This window comes from Nilaparvata lugens, chromosome 3, assembly GCF_014356525.2.
Source record: "Nilaparvata lugens isolate BPH chromosome 3, ASM1435652v1, whole genome shotgun sequence".
Classification (NCBI taxonomy): Eukaryota; Metazoa; Arthropoda; class Insecta; order Hemiptera; family Delphacidae; genus Nilaparvata; species Nilaparvata lugens.
Genome location: NC_052506.1, coordinates 3,316,211 through 3,338,629, shown reverse-complemented (window position 1 = coordinate 3,338,629; position 22,419 = coordinate 3,316,211). Strand labels below are relative to the sequence as shown.

The 22,419-nt window shown below is 37.6% G+C and overlaps 1 protein-coding gene across 1 annotated transcript in view; it reads right to left on the bottom strand.

Moving 5' to 3' along the window:
* Positions 1-214: 214 nt before the first annotated feature.
* LOC120350708 (peroxiredoxin-6-like) overlaps positions 215-22,419 on the bottom strand; it is a 26,977-nt gene continuing 4,772 nt past the window's right edge. The window contains exons 3-7 of the mRNA XM_039425297.1: positions 17,736-17,853; positions 14,731-14,887; positions 12,865-13,082; positions 7,952-8,024; positions 215-799 (exon numbers count right to left, since the gene is read on the bottom strand). Coding sequence (XP_039281231.1) covers positions 671-799; positions 7,952-8,024; positions 12,865-13,082; positions 14,731-14,887; positions 17,736-17,853 — 695 coding nt within the window. The 3' untranslated portion in view covers positions 215-670. The remainder of the gene's footprint in view (positions 800-7,951; positions 8,025-12,864; positions 13,083-14,730; positions 14,888-17,735; positions 17,854-22,419) is intronic.

Here is a 22,419-nt window from a genome sequence, read left to right as displayed (position 1 = left end):
TTGGATTAAAATTGTTGTCTTGGAAGAGTTTGCACCCCAATGACAAAAAACAATCTTGAAATTATCAATACTTTAATCTGTATCCAGTTTTTTCTCTCCCCTGAAAAATTCTGACTTTTGACGTTCCATTTTTCTTCAGACCGATTCAATCAGGGAATATTAATAATATTAGAATCTAATTGGAATATTGACTGCTAAAAAAAATCAACACACGTGAATTTGTTCAGCATTTTCTTTCAATCTCTTTAATCCTACTGGGAATATTAAATCTTAAACGAAAATCAAAGACAATTTTTTCATAACTTTTTACAAAAGATTAAGGCACTTTATTTTCAATATTAATACTATTAGAATCTAATTGGAATATTAACTGCTAAACGAAAATCAACACACGTGAATTTGTTCAGCATTTTCTTTCAATCTCTTTAATCCTACTGGGTATATTAACTCTTGAACAAAAATCAAAGACAATTATTTTTTCATAACGTTTTACAAAATATTAAGGCACTTTATTTTCAACTTGACTAATCACACACAAAAACCTATTCTATGGTGTTGTAATCCATCAGTTACAACCTCTATCGTGTTGTAAACCATTTACAATTGACTCTATGGTGTTGTCATCTATTCTATGGTAACAACCATTGATTCTCTGGTGTTGTAATGCACTCTATGGTTGAGGAGTGGTGCGAATGTATTGTTTGCCGGATGGAAGCATGTAGTTGCTGATCCCCTTCGGGAACAGGTCCTTGATCTCTTCATTCTTGACGGTTGGCAGTACCATACAATCGCCTCCTTGCTGAAACCGTGAAAGGGACATTGGATTAACAGAGCTTTTGGTATAGGCCAAAAAAATCTGGTGTGGCGCACTCACACAACTTTCCTTGCCGTTATGAAAATTGATATGTTAATTGATATTAACAAATCAATTGATATGTTAATTGATATTATGAAAATTTGTAAGTTAAAATATTTATTTTATCAATCTGTATTATTTTATGGCAAATAAATGAATTTAAAATATTTTATGGCAAATGGTCACCTGACGCTAGTGTTTGCACGCATCTCAAGTCCACTATTCAAAGATCCAAGCCAGCTGGTGACAGGACAATAACGCTATAGTGAGGTCCACCTTATAATGACAGTATTTGATCAACTTTGGTTCTGCTATCCTTGTCTATCATTCGACATAGCCGGTGGTACTATCCTTTTCTAGGTCCACAACGATGCCAATTATGTTTTTGGCAGTGTAGAAATATAATTAATTGATGCAGAGAATCTGCATCGCTATTCTTCTATCTTTATTCACTGCCATTTTAACGTGGATCTCACTATAGAGACACACGAAGTGATCACGCGCATCTCAAGTCTATTATCCAAAGATCTGAGCCAGCTGGTGACAGGACAATAACGCTGGAGACAAATGAGGTCTGCTATCTCTTCATAATGAATGATTCAATAGGATCAACAGTTGCCAACAGTTTGCAAATGAAATAATAACATTTTCTCAAATTTCGAGCTTATTTTAAATTTTAGGTGAAAATGTTACTGAACATTAGGCTACTTGTAGAGATCTTCATGATTGACCTTTTCCACTTGGAATTTTTTGTATAAATTGTATCTGAAGCCTGATAATTGGGAATCTTAAATCAAACTTTGCATAGATGGGGCGGAGCTCCTGGAACTTTTACAGATATGGGACATGTGGCAGTTGTATCAATGACTATTTTAGGTATAAATTTGATCAAAATCGTTGGAGCCGTTTTCGAGAAAATCGCGAAGAACTCTGTTTTTGGCAACATTTTCGCCATTTTATCAACCATCTTGAATTTCATTGGATCGAAATTGTTCGTGTCAGATCCTTATATTGTAAGAACCTTAAGTTTCAAGTCATTCCGTTAATTGGGAGCTGAGATATCGTGTACACAGACGCACATACACTCATATACACACACACACAGACCAATTTTTTTGGTCCAAAAACCACTTTTTTGGACTCAGGGGACCTTGAAACGTATAGAAATTTCGAAATTGGGGTACCTTAATTTTTTTCGGAAAGCAATACTTTCCTTACCTATGGTAATAGGGCAAGGAAAGTAGCAAATACATTCATATATTTAATTCAGCACACCAGTATTTAGACCCAGGAAAACAAATAGGAGAATCACTTACCCAATGCAAACTATGACGTAAATGATATACCGATTTGTTACAAACAGTAACAGGGTTTCAGGTGGTAAATTGGAATAAGGAATATGAAGGAGACAGATGGGTGAAAACAAATCGATATTATACTGCGATGGTGTGTGATCCGCTCCGGTGGTCCTTAGTCTACAAACATTGGTACTGACTGGATATATATTTTACTCAAAGTTTTTTAAACGATTTAGGGCGTTGGCTTTCACTTTCAATGGGCCATATGAATAAAGTTGAGCATTTGCTTATACTTCTAAAATATGGAGCCCTTGCTTCATTTTCTAAGAATAAACGTGAGCAAAACCTTTTGCTCATTTTCATCAAAAAAATAGTTTGAGCATTTGCTCAAAAGTAAAAGCTTTTGCTCAAAATTGTATGAATAGAATAAAGTAGAGCATTTGCTCAACCTTTGCAGCAAATGCTTCAAAAAAGGTGAGTCTAGTCTAGAGCAGCTTATCACCTTTTGCTCATAGTAAAATGGCTCAACTAATTCGTATGAGGAAGAGGAAACTATACCAGATACGATCACAACCAATAGTTGAGAACTATAAAACTCTTTTTAGATTCAACCATGTTATATATCACCATTATCCCTACAAAAGGATAAATACAAAAGATAGCTACCTGTTATAAAGATAGCCATCACAAAATAGGAAATAGGCATTTAAGAAGATGAAAGTGTAGACGATTATAAGAAGGCTACTGATATTATAAGAATATACTGAATATTCTTATAGAGATGCTATTATTTCAAAATTCTAAACTCAACTTACCTAAAACTCTATTCATAAATAGAAAGAGAGCAGACGATGCAAACACAAGCGGTGCACCCTACTTGCATATTTAGCGCTTCCGTGAGCTATAAAAACAAAGTAAGGCTACAAAAGCGAACCAGCTAAAGAAAAATCTTTAAACTTGAATTTTAAAAAACTTTTGAAGTGAAAATGCACTTACTTTTTGTATAGTGACGATCGTTTCGACCTGGTGTTGGTCATCATCAGACTGTGGGAATTCACTCAGATGACAAGGCTATGTGTGGTAAGGGATGAAGGTGGTGGAATAGGTTGTGGTGGGGGTTGGGTTGGTAGATATTTAGTGCGGCGGTATTTTTGAACTTTGGACTATTTTGTCAAAGAGTGTGTGGGAAGAGAAATTTATTTGATCATTTAGGAGACTGTTGGGAAACTGTTTTGTGTGGTTGTAGATTTCGTATTGTTCTAATACATTGAGTTTTCTGCTTTTTTGAGAGATATGGAGGATTTCAAGATTGGTGGCGATGTCTGTGTATGTGTGGTTTGTGGATATAATATGGTCAGCAAAGTTTGAGTGGCTATGTGGTTTATTAATGGCTCTGATGTGCTCTTTGTATCTTGTCTGAAAGTCACGTCCAGTCTGTCCGATATACAGTTTACTACAATCATTACATTTTAATTGTAGATGCCTGGTTGCTCAAATCTCTGTTTGTTTGTTTGATAATTTTGAAAATGTTTCCTCAGTGAATTTGTTGTTTTAAAGGCAATTCTGTATTTGAGTTTTTTAAAAGATGATGCTACTTTCTGTGATTTTGTGTTGTAGTATGTGAGTGTGATGAATTTTTGGTCATTTTCCATATTATTTTTGGTTGATGATTTTGTTCTTATTTTGTGGAGCAGGTTGTCAACTAGAGTGGATGAGTATCCATTTGTTGGGCAATGAATTTGATCGTGTTGAGCTCTTGGATCTTTAAATAAGAACAAAATCATCAACCAAAAATAATATGGAAAATGACCAAAAATTCATCACACTCACATACTACAACACAAAATCACAGAAAGTAGCATCATCTTTTAAAAAACTCAAATACAGAATTGCCTTTAAAACAACAAATTCACTGAGGAAACATTTTCAAAATTATCAAACAAACAAACAGAGATTTGAGCAACCAGGCATCTACAAATTAAATGTAATGATTGTAGTAAACTGTATATCGGACAGACTGGACGTGACTTTCAGACAAGATACAAAGAGCACATCAGAGCCATTAATAAACCACATAGCCACTCAAACTTTGCTGACCATATTATATCCACAAACCACACATACACAGACATCGCCACCAATCTTGAAATCCTCCATATCTCTCAAAAAAGCAGAAAACTCAATGTATTAGAACAATACGAAATCTACAACCACACAAAACAGTTTCCCAACAGTCTCCTAAATGATCAAATAAATTTCTCTTCCCACACACTCTTTGACAAAATAGTCCAAAGTTCAAAATACCGCCGCACTAAATATCTACCAACCCAACCCCCACCACAACCTATTCCACCACCTTCATCCCTTACCACACATAGCCTTGTCATCTGAGTGAATTCCCACAGTCTGATGATGACCAACACCAGGTCGAAACGATCGTCACTATACAAAAAGTAAGTGCATTTTCACTTCAAAAGTTTTTTAAAATTCAAGTTTAATTTTAATAGTGAAAAAGTATGGATATACAACAGAAAAATCTTTAAAATATGTGAGCATTTGCTCCAGAGTTCAGGAGCATAAAGGTGCGTACAGACTGTCGCTCTGCTCCGCAACCGAACGTCACTCCAGCAGAGCGATTGATGATCGATCGGAGAGCAACAGTGGTTCGACCGGGGAACGCGAGAAGATCTAATATCTTCCGTAACGTTCATGATAGGTGCGTAGGCGGAGCGACTGTGGTTCGATGGAGGAACGAAGGCGAAACGAGGGCGGTACGAGGGCAGAGCGTGCTCGGTGCTGGTTGGAAGCGCGTGTATGTGTACGCAGCTTAAGGTAAGAGTATAAGGTGAAGCTTATTCATATAAAAATGAGCAAATGCTTTTGCTTCTACCTTTTGCTCATGAGCAAAACCTTATGCTCCATGCTCTTGCTCGTGAGCATTTGCTCTGGATTTATTCATATGGGCCATTGAATACGTGCATGTGCAAGTGAGAAGCAAATACGTATACAGAGTGAGTCAGAGTGAGTCCCAATGCTTCAGATGACTTTTCTCTACTGTAGTTGAATGATAATAATAATTACTCAATGCCAATGATTTGCATCTAGAAAAGTGTATTTACATTAATACAGATAATAATAATAATTGATCAGTTGCGACCTGAAAACTCTGACACCTGACCTGAGCCAGCCAGGTCACTCGATATTATTATTATTATAATACAGAGACATACAGAGTGAGTCATATGTATGGGAACCCTTCAACAAGTTGAAGACTGTTGTAGATATAATACTGTAACTTCCAGGATGAGTTATTGGTCGAATACTCCACATTTTGACGTACAACTGAATCTCAACCCCTCATGAGGGGGTGACTTAGGGGGTTGTAACTCGAAAGTTTCAAATGTAAATGTGTGGTACATCATTTTAAAAGTCTTTTTCAAGCAAGTAAGATGTCATCAATAAAAATGTTCTATGATACTTGTATCCAAAATGGCGCCTGATTGAAATTTCAGTTTTTAAAGAAATGAGGGGTTGTAACTCAAATATTATAAATGTAATCACCCATCGTGTGGTAGATCATTTTAAAGGCCTTTTCAAAACAAGGAAGATGACAGTACTGCAGAGAGGTGCTCCGTCGACTAACCGCCCGGGTTCATTGAGTCCGTCCGGGGATTGCCGATTCGTGGATCCTCCATCAGGACAATGGACAATGGATTTTGTTGTTAAATACCAACAAAACTAAAGAAATTCCATTCCGAACTACCAGAGAAAATAATTTAGGTATCAGAGACTATAAAATAGAATCCGTGAATGATATAAAAGTTCTTGGAGTGGTTATTGACTCTGACCTTTCATGGAGACCTCACCAAGAATACCTCAAAAACAAACTGAACTCAGCAATTTTCGTACTGAGAAATTTGAAAGCTATATTGGACTCCAGGGCTCTTAGAAGTGTTTATTTTGCACTGTTTCACTCACACCTGACCTACGGCATTATTTTTTGGGGAAATTCAAGTTGCGTAGTTGAGGTGTTCAGAATGCAGAAGTGGGCATTGAGAGTGATGATGGGAGAATCAATTCGAACAAGTTGTCGCCCCCTGTTCAAAAAACTTAAAATTCTCCCATTCCCAAGCCTATATATTTTCGAAACAGTTTGCTTCATTAAAAAAAATCTACATGAATTTAATACAGGCGGAACATTCCATCAATACCCAACAAGATATAGGAACAACCTAAGAGACGACACACACCAGACAACCATGTATGAGCGAGGTGTTAGGAGTTCTGGTATTCGTTTGTATAATTTATTGCCAGCTCATTTAAAAGAAATGACTGGTACAAAATTCAGAGATCAATTAAAGAAGGAGCTGCTGTCCATATGCGCGTACTCAAATGAAGAGTTCAGAGAGTACTACGAGCGTCAAAATGGGGTTTTGAGAGAATAGAAAAAAAAAATGTATTGACTTTTCATGTACCTATTTATGTTCTAAACTACGAGCGTCGAGATAAGGTTTGGAGAGGAAAAAAAAAATATTGACTTATCATTTATGTATTTATGTTCTGTATTTTATTGACTTACGACATTGACAAGTCCAAATACCCCTTTTATAGGAGGTCAGTGGATGAAATAATAATAAATAAATAAATAAAAATAAATAAATGCTCCGTCGCACACCTGCCTGCTCGTCACCGAGCAGTTGGCCAAACAGTGAGGGTAACGTTGCCACATCCTCCTTACAGCCCGGATATGGCACCACCGGACTTCTTTTTGTTCCCCAAGATCAAGAGACAACTTAAGGGAACGCGGTTCGGGACTCTGGAAAACGTTCAACGTGCTACGACGAGGGCTCTAGACAGCATAGAGGATGCCGACTTCCAGAGAGCGTTCAGGGATTTGAAAATCCGGTATCAGCGTGTTATCGACTCCAATAGGGACTACTTTGAAGATATCTATGAAAAATTGTATATTTTGCCCATAAAAAATTTCCTGAGGTCAGTCCGGTTACTTATTATACAGACCCTGTACAATTACAATTGACTCAAATAAAATACATTAACTTAACTTAGAATACAACTTAAAATACATTTACAATTGACTCTTGAATCCAATAAATGGATTGAAGGTTGTACATAGTCCACACTCTCGCCAAGTCGCTTGCAGTCCACAATGAAATGTGCCCATTTGTGGATGCTCGGCTGGCCACTCGCCTTCGCTTGGCTGACCTTCGCTCGCCTCGTCTCGACAAAAATCCACACTCTCGCGCTGGTCGGATTCGCATGCACTTGGTGAGAGTGTGGATGCGGCGAAAAAAGTTTTCCCTCCAATTCTCTCAATTTATCAATGACTAAATCTTCAATTTGTTATAACAATTTTGAGGTTTGGTGTGTACATACTTCAATTGCAACTAATTATGTTCGATTGTATATCCTCGATCAAGCGATCAAGATCTTACAAAAAGGTGCTTACATATATAAGCAATTCACTTTTAATCAGCTGATGCCAAGCTTTTTATATCTGTATCTTACCGTTTTTGTAAAAATACAGATATAGTCAGCTGATTAGAAGTGAATTGCTCATGTTCGCGGCGCGTATATCTTTACGCACCTTTAGACGATTCATTATTTACGCCCAAATTCACACGAAAACTAGGTTTGAACGGCAGTTGGTTCTAAGTCACATGATTTTGAATTGGTTTTGTAATATGATTTTTTGTTCATTTAGAACAACTGACGCTGAAACCAAGTTTTCGTTTTGGTGAATTCGGTCCTTAATCAAGTTGAATATCAGACAACTTACCTTCCAATCAACAGGTGTAGCCACTTTCTTCGTGTCGGTCAGCTGCATTGAATCAATGACCCGCAGAATTTCACTGTAACAATAAGAAATATTTTTGAAAAACTCAATAATCGGTCAGTTCATTCAGGTAGGCTACAACGTTCAATTTCTCAGACTTTTCACACAAGAGGTGAAAGTTTAGGAAAGTTTAGACGTTAAAATTTGATAAAAACATTAAACATACAAGTACTAACACAGGAGCACGACGATCATTATGATATTAGTGATTAGATAAGGCTCCAATTACTGGGTCAATAGCTTAGCATATAACTTAACTTATAGCATTTCAAGAACAATTCATTTGAGAAGTATCTTACGCATTATTTCTATTTAAAAAAAAGAACATCTCTCTTAGAGAGGTACTCGTCACCGGCACTCAAACTGTGGTTTTGCTGGTTTCGCCGAATTAGTATATTATCATGTTAAAAAACTATACTTCTTATTCTAAAATATTACATTTTGTAATCTGTATTTATTTGTGAACATTTTTTGTAAGGTAATAAATTTGATTTGATTTGAATGAGAGAACTATTATTTATCCCATTACACGAGCACAAGCCTAGGGTTCATGAGAAACTGTGGTTTTGCTGGTTTCGCCGAATTAGTATATTATCATGTTAAAAAATTATACTTCTTATTCTAAAATATTACATTTTGTAATCTGTATTTACTTGTGAACATTTTTTGTAAGGCAATAAATTTGATTTGATTTGAAAGGAGAACTATTATTCATCCCATTACACAAGCACAAGCCTAGGGTTCATGAGAAACTGTGGTTTTGCTGGTTTCGCCGAATTAGTATATTACCATGTTAAAAAATTTTACTTCTTATTCTAAAATATTACATTTTGTAATCTGTATTTATTTGTGAACATTTTTTGTAAGGCAATAAATTTGATTTGATTTGAAAGGAGAACTATTATTCATCCCATTACACGAGCACAAGCCTAGGGTTCATGAGAGCATCAACTTTTGCAGGAAAAAAGAACAAAGCACAAAAAAATATGACTGCAAACTATGACAATATTTTCTCAAGACTAGCGTTTTTTCGCTGATGATGATGCCTACTCAAGCCCTAGGCTTGTACGTGGATAGATGCTTCAACCATCGACTGAAACGACCATTAGGCACTACCTCCGTAAACACCTGTTTACGGAGGTAGTGCCATTAAGCCGCTCCACACTCTCGCCAAGTGAATACGAGTGTCATCATGCGCGAAAGTAGCCATCCACAATCTCACTCTCGTCGACATTTGTTTGTACTTGGCGAGAGTGTGAATGACTACTCTACTATGCCACCGCTCGCCTTCAATCAGCACATATAGATGCATACAGCGAGCCGCTTGGCAAGTGGCTTGGTGAGAGTGTGGCGCTGGAATTAGGGTAATGCAATTCTGTGTTTAATCAAAGCTAATATACACAGTTGGGACAAGAAGTTTAAACGATTCTAGTAGTTGTATTTAATGAACAACTACTGTTTTTAATGAACAGATTGAAAATGCTGTTTTCTCATGCGTCATGCCTAGCCAAGTCGCTTGCCGCAAGCACGCAAATAATGACGAGAGTGTGAATGGGATGCTCCACTCGTCACTTGCCTTTGCTTGGCTTGCCGGCGCCACGCTCTTTCCTAGTTGCTTGCTGTAAGCACGCAATGGTTGACGAGTGTGTGGATGAGATGTTCGACTCGCCACTTGCCTTTCCGGCGCCACACTCTTGCCAAGTCTATTGCCGCAAACACGCAAATGTTGACGAGAGTGTGGATGGGATGCTCGACTCGCCACTTACCTTTGCTTAGCTTGCCGGCATCACACTCTTTCCTAGTCGCTTTCCGCAAGCACGCAATGGTTGACAAGAGTGTGGATGGGATGCTCGACTCGCCACTCGCCTTCGACAATACTCTCTCTCTCTCTCGTCGCGACAATAATATTGGAGTGAAGGCGAGCGCTGGCATACTAGCCACCCACACTCTCGCGCTCGTCGTCATTTGTACGCACTTGACAAGAGTGTGGCGCTGGCTTACGAGACACATTCAAAATTATGAATTTATACAAGGTGCACCAGAGAAACTTACTTATTTGAAAGCTCAATAAACACAAAAGTACTTTAGTTATTGTTTTTACATTTTCATACGAGGATACAATATCCCTATGTTTTTCATGCAGTCTTGAAAATGACATCAGATCAATAGCGACCCCCATTGCGCATACACTGATGAAGTCGATTTATGAAATTTGTATCCACTCGTTGCAGTATATCAATCGGTGAGTTGGCAATGGCGTCGCGAATGTTGTTCTTGAGGTATGTAAAGCCGCGTCCACACTATGTCGATCGACTCTGTCGACCCGGTCGATCGATAAAGTCGCTCGACACCTTCGACTGTGTCAACTCGACAAAATTGCCTCAGTACATGTGGACGAGTCGATCGACAACCATCATAAATTTTCATACATAATCGAGTGTTTATATTTAATCGAGTGTTTTATTTTAAATATAAATCGAGTTTTTATATAAAATGAGTGAGGATGGAGCAGCGGCTTCTGCTGCAATTCCTATTGCCATCTTGGGAAGCCAAAAAGATCGTCGCCCGCAGAGATTTTGGGTACGGCCTAGCCTTGTTCGAGGCAGAAAAAAGTATAGTACGGAGGAATTTATGGAAGATTTATTGCTGGATGAGGTTGACGAATTAAATCTAGAATATAGATGTGACGCGGGCTTTAAAAACTTTTTTAGAATGAAAAGTTCCGATTTTGAAAATCTTTTGGAAATGATTGCGCCTAACGTAATTAAAAAAGACACCATTCAGAAAAGCAATTCCAGTAAACCATCACCTTGCAGTAACGCTGCACTTTTTGGCAACTGGCGATTCATATACCTTTTTTGAAAAAATTAGAAAATTTCTAATTTTCTTTTCCTCCTCCACTTTTTCAATGCCAAATGACACCGCAATTTCCACCAAACCATCATGCCGTTTGTTTCTGTTTTTATAGTCAACATCACTTGAATCCCATAAGTAAGAACGATCACGGTACATTTCAATAAAATTCGACGTTTGGGTATCACTCCAATTCATTTTCAATAAAAATGTAAGCACTTGAACAACAGTATAGCACTATTCTATTTTTTAAAACGGCAGTGACAAGATCGACACGTCCACACTGGTGCCTTCGACTCGACTGTCTTTGATCCGGACCGACCTGATTCGGGTTGCGTTCGACTCGACAGCGCTCAACAATGTCTAGCGACACGTCCAGACTTGTTCGACATTGTCGATCGACTTTGTCGATCGGTGTCGATCGACATAGTGTGGACGCGGCTTAATGGTCGGTGGTCGATCGAGATAAACCAGTGATTTCAAATAACCCCAAAAAAATCGCATTGAGGAAACGCATGTGGAAATGAGCCTTGTCAAATGACCGCGTCACAGTATACATACAGTACGGAAACTTGGCTAGTACCCTGACGCTAAAATCCACCATCTTGTTAGGAAGCGCCGCATTGTAATAGTATTGATGGAAGGTTCGGATCACTTCAATGATCCGGATCAATTGATTTCGTTCACTGCTACGAGCCAATCAGAAGACCAGGATTGGAACTTTCCAAGGTCACGTGACGTGTTTAGTATTGGGGTCATGTAAAAAGCATTGGTTAGATGGGCGATTGATTACAAGTTTCCATTCTGTACCTATTCTGTGACCGCGTCTTCAGGCAGGTTGTCAATCAGCATATCACATGCATTTTGACGGGCAACGAAATCGCGTTCAGTCAATTCTTGAACAACAGCCAATTTATAGGCATGAAGTTGAAGGTCTTCATGGAAAGTTAGTCGAACAGTGGAGTCAGGGATGGAGTCAGTGAACAGTGGAGGATGAAATTGGGAACTTCCCCCTCCAGATGCGCCCCCTCCTGTCCCTCTACACGACCAATTCACCGCACAGGAATTTCTTTAAATAAGTTGGTTTCTCTGGCGTACCTTATAGAAAAATTATAAGATAAATTATGAATTAATTTAGAGCTGACCATTCCGACTTGAGATTATGTCTTCACTTTTACCACAGATACCTCTAAATGCTTATCACTGATGATCTTTCTAGCACGTCACCCAAAATGTCCTACGATTGGCTGAATCAGCTGTTGGTGAGAATTAGCCGATCGGGGGACATTCTGACGTGTTAGCTTGTTGGAACAATCGTCAGTGGTCAGCTTAATAAATGCATTATAGAGAATGGCACTGTATAGCCAAGTAGTATTACAGAGAAAAGATAGCATAATAAGATATTAGTGATGTGTATCAAGTTGAGATGATACTGTATCATGTGTAGTGATACTGTATCATGTGTGGTGATACTGTATCATGTGTGGTGATACTGTATCATGTGTAGTGATACTGTATCATGTGAGGTGACAATGTATCATATGTGGTGATACTGTATCATTCATGGTAATAGAGAAAAGATAACACAAGGAGATATCCCATGGTATATAGGTCGTTTATGTTTCAAATTTCAAGCCGATGTTCTGTTCTCTCAAGCCGATTACTATTGACTACCGTCTGCTATTGCTGTTTTGGTCGAGTGAGTGTAAGAACGGCACAGTGTGAGAGAAAATTTGTTGACAACTCTGCTGGTGTTGCCAACACTTTATTGGCAACTTTGGAGTAACAAACTTTCTCTTGACGACAAAGTTTTTCCACAAGTCGACGACGAAAGTTTGCTGTGCTTTTCAAGAAACTGACAACAAATTGCCGCAATTTATTAGAAACTTAGTTGACAACACTGCTTAAGAGATGGCTGTGTTTTCACACAATTCCAATTCCAATTCAGACAAAAACTAATTTAAATAAAACTAAAAAATTTAGATTTTAATTGGATTACTCACTCAAAATTCCTGCCAGTAGTGGCCGGGTAGAGAATGGAAAGTCGTAGTTTCTTATGAGGATCAATGACGAAGATCGCTCGACAAGTGAGAGGCAGATTGTCGGCGTCCTTTTCTACTGGGTCCAGCATGCCCAGCTGTACAGCCAATGTGCGATCGGCATCCGAGATTATCGGATAAGGGAAATTGTCACACGTCAGTCCACCATAGTTCTTTATATCCTACAATGAATAGAACAGAATAACATATGCCTCAACATCACAGTTCGACATATAGGCCAGTCACAATCATAACACAGAAACTTCGAGACATTGTCAGTCTCTTTCATCGGCCACTTTGAGATAATATTTTAAATATATGAACTTTTGTTTATCGACAATGTCTATCAAATATACAGTATACAGAGTGTTCTGAAAAAAGGTGCCCATGAGTCAGGGCGTCACAGCTCTCATCAAAAGAAGGAAAAAAATCCAATTAACATAGGTTTGAAAAAGCTTAGTTACCAAGATATATTGAGTGAAAGATTTCGTCTGAATTTCAGTTCCCCTGCCGAAACGAAGACCTATGGCTATGGGTATTTGTTTGCTGTTAATTAAGATGTATTATTTTTGTGTACTTCATGTAAAATGAACTGAAAAATTGGATAAAACAGTTTTCAGACCTGTAGCTACAGTAATTTTCAAGATATGTGATGAAATAAGAGAAACTTGGTACCGAAAAACAAGTTTCTTCAAGGTTTGATGCAGATTACTATGTTAAATGTACAATAAACACAAAATATTTTTTCACAAAACTTGTAGAAAATTTAATTTTGAAGCGAAAGATGTAGAATAAGTCTATAATAGACAAACGCGACATTGAAAAAATAATCCTTAATTATATACAAAACGCTGAAAAACAGAAAAAATCTGTTAAGCTCTCTATTTTACATGCGTTTTGTATGTAATTAATGATTATTTTTTAAGGTTGCGTTTGTCTATTATAGACTTATTCTACATCTTTTGCTTCGAAATTAAATTTCCTACAAGTTCTTTAGAAAAATAGTTTGTGTTTATTGTACATTTAACATAGCAAATCTGCTTCAAACCTTAAAAGAACTTGTTTTTGGGACCAAGTTTCGCCTATTTTAGCTACAGGTCTGGAAACGGTTTTATTCAATTGTTAAGTTCATTTTACATCTTAATCAACAGCCAACAAATACCCATAGGGTTTCATTTCGGCAGGGGAACTGAAATTTAGACGAAATATTTCACTTAGTAACTAAGCATTTTCGGACCTATGTAATTTAGAACTTTTTTACTTCTTTTGATGTGAGGAATCACGCCCTGGCTTATGGGCACCTTTTTTCAGAACACCCGTATACACTGGTCACAGACGGAAGAGAAATTGAATTGAATTAAACAAGTTTTAGTTGATGAGAGCATTCTTAAGCTTCGTTTATATCAAAGTTGTCATCAAAATGCTGCCCATAAATATTTTTCCACAAAGAAGGTGTCCATTTATTTGTAGAAAACAAGTTGCTGTTCTCAAATTTAGATATCAACAAAAGTTGTCAATAATTTATTGTAGTCAGCGTGTACTTGTAGAGAAACAACATTTTGTTGGCAACTTTCTCAGTGTTTCCTATTTTGTTGGAGACAAGGATTTCCACAAGTTGACGACAAAATGTTGCTGTGCTTTTCAATAAATCGACAAAAAATTGTCGCAATTTGTTGAAAACTCTGATGTAAACACGGCTTCAGTAGGAAGTGAATTATTGAAAATCTCATGAATTACATTTTTAAAAACTGGAATGATTCTCAATTTCTGAACAAAGATTACAACTTTCAAGTACCACTACTTTGAATTGAACAGCTTAGCAAACATTACCTGTATCCATAGGTTATGAGAAGTAACAGTGTCACATGAAAGTCCAATGATCTTTACGTTCCTTTTTTCAAATTCAGGAACTAGTTGAGCAGCTCTGGCTAGTTCAGTTGTGCACACCGGAGTGAAATCTGACGGATGCGAGAATAGTACTGCCCATCTGTAATTGAAAATGCTTAATTAGCAAAACACAAGAGCAATTGATGAGACAATCTATCCAATACATCCTGTTTGCTGATCAATAATAACGATTAGAATGGTAGATTAGCCCACTGTTGCCCGATCTGTATTAGAGGATCCTCACCATCTTCTCCCTCTATGTTCTTCATACTCTTTGCAGAATACATGCAAACGTGGGGTTCCTCGTGACCCGACAGAGCTTCCAGCTTCCATCCGTATGAGACTAGGGGTAGACTCAAGCTGGATGTACCCTACCAGAGGCTGAGCAGACGCCGGACTGGGTTCATATGTCTATCAGCCTCTGTTGGACAGGGATATGCCTGCTGAGCGGTTTTGAGGGGCTCTGAAGAGCCTGCTGACGGAACACCCTCTGTACTCACTCCGTGAGTTCTATAAGTTGGAGAGCAGTGTGGTGAGTGCTTATTTTCTTATTTAATTTATGCTTAGAGTAGGTTTTATTTCACTTTTTCTTGCCGTGTCCCAGTCGGCTTCAGATTAGTGATCCATTTTAAGGACCTATTTAATTAAATACTATTTAAATACTAAACTGGAGCTTTCTGAAGGATCATCCTGATGCACAGCCCAATTTCACGGCGTTTTTTGATAGACTCCTGACTGGCTTCAACAACTGCTTTCCACTAAAACGTTTCCTCTCTGGAAGGCCTGGTAAACGTGGTGCATTGTGGATTACGGACGACCTTCTTGACTTGAGAGACCTGGTTCTTATGGCGTATGAGCGGTTTCGGGCTGATCGACTCCTGTCCTCTAAACGGACCTACATGGGACTGAGGAGATCATACCAGCGGGCTGCTCGTGCGGCCAGGATGCGCTACAACTCTGAGTGATTGACCGGGCACCCAATAGGTGTAAAGCTGCCTAGGGTATCATCAGGGCCGCTGCGGGTGTACCAACTCCTGGTGCTGTTCCGGTATCTGCGGATGATCTTCACGACGCGTGGACCAGCTCTATTCGCGGTATCTGCGAGGGGATCCGAGCTTCCCCTGTGGTGGCGGCGGATCTGCTCTCGGCTTCGGTTCGGCCCCCCGCTCTTCGGCTGTTGACCTGGCGCCGTATTACTTGTGATGATGTCACTCGAGTTGTGAACTGTTTGAGCAACTCGGTAGTAAAGACATTTATGGTATGACCAGTGCTACTATTAAGGATGTATTAGCTCTTATTGTCTCTCCCTGACTGTTTGTATTAATCTGTGTTTCCAGCAGTCTGTATTTCCTTCTCAACTTAAAATTTCTAAGACAGTGCCTGTCTTTAAGAAGGGTGATAGGCATGATCCTATAACTATAGGCCTATCTCCATCCTGCCTATTATATCGAAGATTTTTGAAATTCTTATCGCTGAGCACTCCTTGCTTATTGTGACCAGTGCGGCCTGTTTGCGACCACCCAGTTTGGTTTCAGGAAAAATAGATCCACCACTGATGCAGTAGATTTCCTGCTTTCCAAGATATTTGATTGCTTTGAGGCACGGGACTTGCTGGGCTCACCTTGTGTGATCTCAGCAAGGCCTTTGATACAATGGATCATGCTATTCTCGTGGACAAGCTTAGGCATTATGGTGTGGGACCGTCTCCTCTCAAACTGATTCAGGCCTACCTGGGGGGTCGCAGACAGGCGGTGCTGGCTAATGGAGTTCTCTCTGAGATCAGGGATTGTTGACTGTGGAGTGCCTCAGGGCTCTGTCCTGGGGCCTCTGTTGTTTCTTATTTCAGTTAACGATATAGCTCAGGTGGATGGCAGGTGTGTTGTCTGTTATGCGGACGACACCACCCTTCAATGCTGGTCGTGATGGGAGTACTGAGGGCAGCTATGGTGGAGACTGCAGCATTTGCATCGGACTGGTTCTCTGCCAATCGCTTCCTCCTCAAAAGACAAACTCAGTCTATTGTGTTCAGTCTCAGAATGGGAATGAATACAATTTTGCGCCTGTCAAACTGTTAGGGTTTACCCTTGACAGGAAGCTCTCATGGGGCGAGCACATTGAGACAGTGTTTGCGCCAGGTTGAGCAGAGTGGTTTTCCTGCTGAGGGGTCTCAAACACAGTGTGCCACCTCATTATCTTAAAATGTGCTATTTTGGCTTTTTTCAGAGCGTGATTTTATATGGCCTCCCCCTCTGGGGTGGAGCCACAGATGTCGCCCGAGTCCTTCGTCTCCAGAAGAGGGCCCTGAGGATTATTTGTGGGGCTGGTAGATTAGCCCACTGTCGCCCACTCTTTATCAAAGAGAGGATCCTCACCGTCTTCTCCCTCTATGTTCTCCATACCCTTTGCAGAACACATGCGAACGTGGGGTTGCTCGTGACCCGACAGAGCTTCCACCCATATGAGACTAGGGGTAGACTCAGGCTGGATTTACCCTACCAGAGGCTGAGCAGAACTCGGACTGGTCTGGCTCATATGTCTATCAGCCTCTATAATAGGCTGCCTCTGTTGGCCAGGGATCTGCCTGCGGTGCGGTTCGAGGGGCTCTGAGGAGCCTGCTGACGGATCACCCTCTGTACTCACTCCGTGAGTTCTGTATGTTGGAGAGCAGTGTGGTGAGTGCCTATTTTCGTATTTGATTTCTGCCTCTGTGCAGTTGTTTTTTTTACATTTTTGACGTGTCCCAGTGGGCTTCACTTTAGTGATCCCTTTTATGGACTTATTTAAATAAATACTAAATACTAAAAATATCAGTACCGCTTGAGCGATTAGATTATGCTTCTGTGTCTTCAATTGTCTATAAAACTATTCATACATAATTCTTATATACAAAACATTCTATATGATGAATAATTTTTTTAATAGTAAACAAGAACCGCTAACCAACTTACCCATTCCCAATCCATTCATGAAATTCAATGTTCCCTATAGTCGTGTCTGCTTTAAAATTTGGAAACAAATCTCCTAAAAGTACACCATTTTGAAATAAAGTTTGTAAACAATAAATAGCTTATTATTAAACAGAAATTTATTATTATTGCTTGATTACTGAATGTTAATAACCACAAAACCGCATTCACAAGCAAAAGCAACGTGCAACAAGCCAACAATTATTCCAACAGCTGTTTCAATGCTTTGCTGTTTCTGTTGTTGCCAACTTGACGTGCATCTGATCTATACAAAAAAAATCCATTTGAAGTTGTATTTATTTAAAAACAATAGATCTATTTGGTATTTAAAAAAGTATATATTTAATAATGATCATCATTATATTCATTTTCACATTAAAACCCAAATCTATGACTCAATAAAGATGTATTATTGATGCTTTTTTATTCCAACAACCAACTGATTCCAACCTGATTTCATCACTATTTTCATTCTTGTTTCTTGACAGATGACAGATGTTCATGTTCATGTTTGTTGAACAAGGTAGCCTAATAAATTCAGTGTGTAAATGAATTTAACCTGATTTGTATTCACGTTTTTGGCTTTACATTATAAATTATATTGTCAATGACTTTTATCATTCTGCTTCATTGTTGTGTTGTAACTCTGGCTACTATTTTATTCCGTTTTGATTACATTCTATTGATTGTGTTTATACACACACTTCTTTTAGACTTATGTAAGTTGGGAAATGTGCTATGAGAGAATTTGAAATGGAAACAGAAGTACCCGACTTTAGTTTTTGGATCTTTCTTGCCAGTGTAAGTATTCAATATAAAATATTATTAAGACTACTGCTTAAGTCTCTTGTGATTAGTCTTAAAAATTTTGTAAAATTCTTTGTTGAGTAAAATTTGTTACAGGTTGTGACTACAATTTTACTGTTGTTTCTAGCTATAAAGGTAGGCCTAACTATCTCAAACATGACCACACATTGCTGATCGTGGTGTTGAATTTTTTATGCTAGTTTTTTTATGAATTTGATAAGCAAATGTTTACTAGAATAAGTATCAGGAAATAGCCTATTTAGTGTACCCATAAGAAAAATGTAAATGAGCTATATGTAACAACTGTTTTCAAATAAATAATCAATTTATTTAGCCGCAATTACACCAGAGTTGTCAACTGGGTTTTCAACAAATTCCGGCAATTTGTTGCCAATTTCTTGAAAAAGCACAGGAAAACCTTGTGGAAATCCTCATTTTCAACAAAATGTCAAATTGACACTTTATAAAGTTGACATCTTTCAACAGGAATGTTTGTTCCCCACTCAGAGTCGATAAAGATCAAAAAGTTGCAAACTTGTTGTTATGCTGAATAACAGCTGCAAAACTTGTGAAAGGTAATGCTTTCCTTTTACTTAAACTGGCATTAAACTGTCATAATTTGTTGAAAACTTAGTTGACAACACTGGTCGAAAACAAATTTGTTGAAAACAAGGAACGAGTTTTCAAGAAATTCCAGCAATTTGTTGTCAATTTCTTACCCAGTAAAAAACACCAGTTTGTCATCAACTTGGGGAAATAATTTTTTTCAACAAAATTATTGTTTGAAGATCAAACAAAGTGTTGAAAACTAGTTCTTCTTCTTCTTATTTGGCATTACAACGAAGCGCGGGTCACAGCCTCCCTCAATTTCCGCCTCCAAGCATCTCTGTCCACCGCTGCACTTTTCCATCTTTGCACCCCAATTACTGCTGCATCCTTATCCACTACGTCTATTCATATTGTTCTGGGTCGCCCTTTCCTTCGCCGGCCATATATTTCCCCCTCCCTTGGCATCTTTGGGGGGTAGGCATCGTCAGCTCAATACCAAAGGTAAACATCTAAAAAAAAATTTTGTTGAAAACAAGGCATGAGTTTCCAACAAATTCCGGAAATCATGTCTTTGTTTTAAAAAAAATGTGTTTCCAACCAGTGTTGTCAACTAAGTTTTCAACAATTTGTTTCCAATTTCTCAACAAAAGCACAGCATCATTTTGTTGTCAACTTGTAAAAACCTTTTTTCCAACAAATTTTTTTGTTTCTCACTCTGTGTGAGAAACACTGAGAAAGATGCCAAAAAATGGTCTCCTCTACAAACAAGTTTACACTGACTACTCTCTCTCTCGGTAAAAAAAGAGAACTTTTGTTGCTGTTTTTTACAGAAAATAATTTACAATTTGCTTGTATAAAACTACTTGTAGACAATATTTTTCTGACAAGTTCAATATAAATCAACAAGTTTCTCATTGACTTGCTTGACTAAACTAACTAAACATTGTACTGTTGTACTTACTATTTTGTGAATGAATTGAAAATTCATCTTTCATATGTGTAACATATGAATGACTCATGATTAATTCGTAGATCAACTTCTTTCATATTCAATTGATAATTATTGATTATCAACAAACGCGGCTATTCTGTTTGAAAATAGAAATTCATCAATACAGACATACTTGAGCACGGAAATACGTTGAGTCTTTTAATGATTAATTACTATTTTTTTTCTGATAGCATGGAGAGCTCTTGAAAGATCACACCATCACACCATATGCGTTATCAGCATTATTGACCTCTGGTGTGGAGGTGGAGACTAGCGTTGATAATATAATGATCATTGAAGCGCACATAAAAACTCACCATATTCTACTTTATTTACACTTGTTTTTTTATGTTCCCACGATCTTATATTCATCTTGGATATGAATTTATGATAAATTTCATTACACTAGTAGTTCTGTGAACAGTAGACCTCGCGCTCAGTGAGTTACATTGACTGTTGTTATGTTTTCTCAAAAATTAATAAATAATTTATGAATTAAAAATGTCTAGAAAAAATCCTAAATAAACATAGTGCTTTCTGTCCTATATCGTACCGTGACATGTCGTCCCCGGAATGTGAGTGTGAGCGCTGTTATCAGGTCTGGCTGCAACTGTCTACAACGTTGATTGAAAGATACATTTTCAAGATGTTCGATGTTTTTGAACGGGTAGTATTATAGTCAACTGTCTACTAACGTTAATGGAAAGATACATTTTCAAGATGTTCGATGTTTTTGAACGGGTAGTATTATAGTCCACTAGACAGCTGATTTATGATGAATAAGCTTATTTTATAATTCTATAGTCTGATTTTTACGGTAATATTGGCGTATGAAGGAGGCTCCTTTTTCCTTTTATATTATCCTTGAAATGAAAAATTTCCAAAAACCTTGTATATACGTCGACGCGCAATTTAAAAAGGAACATACCTGTCAAATTTCATGAAAATCTATTACCGCGTTTCGCCGTAAATGCGCAACATAAAAACATATAAACATTTAAACATTAAGAGAAATGCCAAACCGTTGACTTGAATCTTAGACCTCACTTCGCTCGGTCAATTAATAAAATAAGTAGATTTTTCTTCAAAATAAGAAGCTAGTGAGCTAGTTTAAAAGAATAAACTTTTTTGTATTGTATTGTATTTTTTTAATTTTTGCAGATTGATGGCGTGATCCCTGGCTGAGGATTGATCGGATTTCATTATCATAACATTGATGGCCATACTGACTAGGAATCATGGCAATTTTCAAGTTGTTCTTTTCTTGACACTCTGTAAGTTCATAAATTTGCTTATAATTCCGATTTTATTAAGTTTTCTCTGAGAGTTTGTGCTCATTACTTTAAGACTTGAAAACTTGTGTATTAGTAATGGGAGTGATGAATTTGATGATGATCAAAAATCAAGTTAAAATTATGAAAAAAGGATACAATCTTTGATGGTAGACGAACTCATTTCAGACAGACCTTCAGTTTGAGATGATTTAATATAAAATTAATATCCTCATAATCTATAGTGAGGTCTACGTTATAATGGCAGTGGATTAGATTAGATTAGATTTCTTTATTTATGTATGCTACAATATTTATTGGCTTATACACTAATTTACATTAAATGATGATAATGCTAGTTATTCAACGAATTTCACAAAGTATAAGTAATTAATCAATGAGAATAAATATAGAAATGCAATTAGAATAACGATAATAGAATAATGTGATGTAACTCCATAAATCGGCGGTGTTTCAACAGATAATTGTCGATTCTTTAAGAAGGATATAAAATAAAATATCCTTTATGATGAAATATCCTTCCCATTAACACACGACCGGGCGAGAGATAGGGGAAAAACGTTGCCGATTCTCTGTCTTGTCAATGCTGAAATTTCATATTAAGATGAATTATTTTCTTAATTATTAATTCTACATTGTTCAAAGGGAATCTGGCAACAGAGCAAAGCGAGAAAGAGATAGCGCTATCCGCTTGTTGAATGATAGACAAGGATAGCAATACCTTTGCTAATCAAACACTGCCACTATAACGTGAACCTCACTATAGACGAACGCACTTCAGCCTTCAGTTTGAGATGATTTAATATAAAATTAATATCCTCATATAATCTAGTTGATTCTATCTACTCGAAAAAAATAAAGCCAATATCGGGGGCCGAGCTTCGCTCTGGAGTCAAAAGCATAAAAAATTATTACGAAAGAAGGAAATTATAATAGCATTCATAAAGAATAGAATGTTCTATCTAATCACAGTAAATTTAGAGTTAATTCCCAGGAATGCAAAAAAAATTTCCTCACAAAGGCCCAG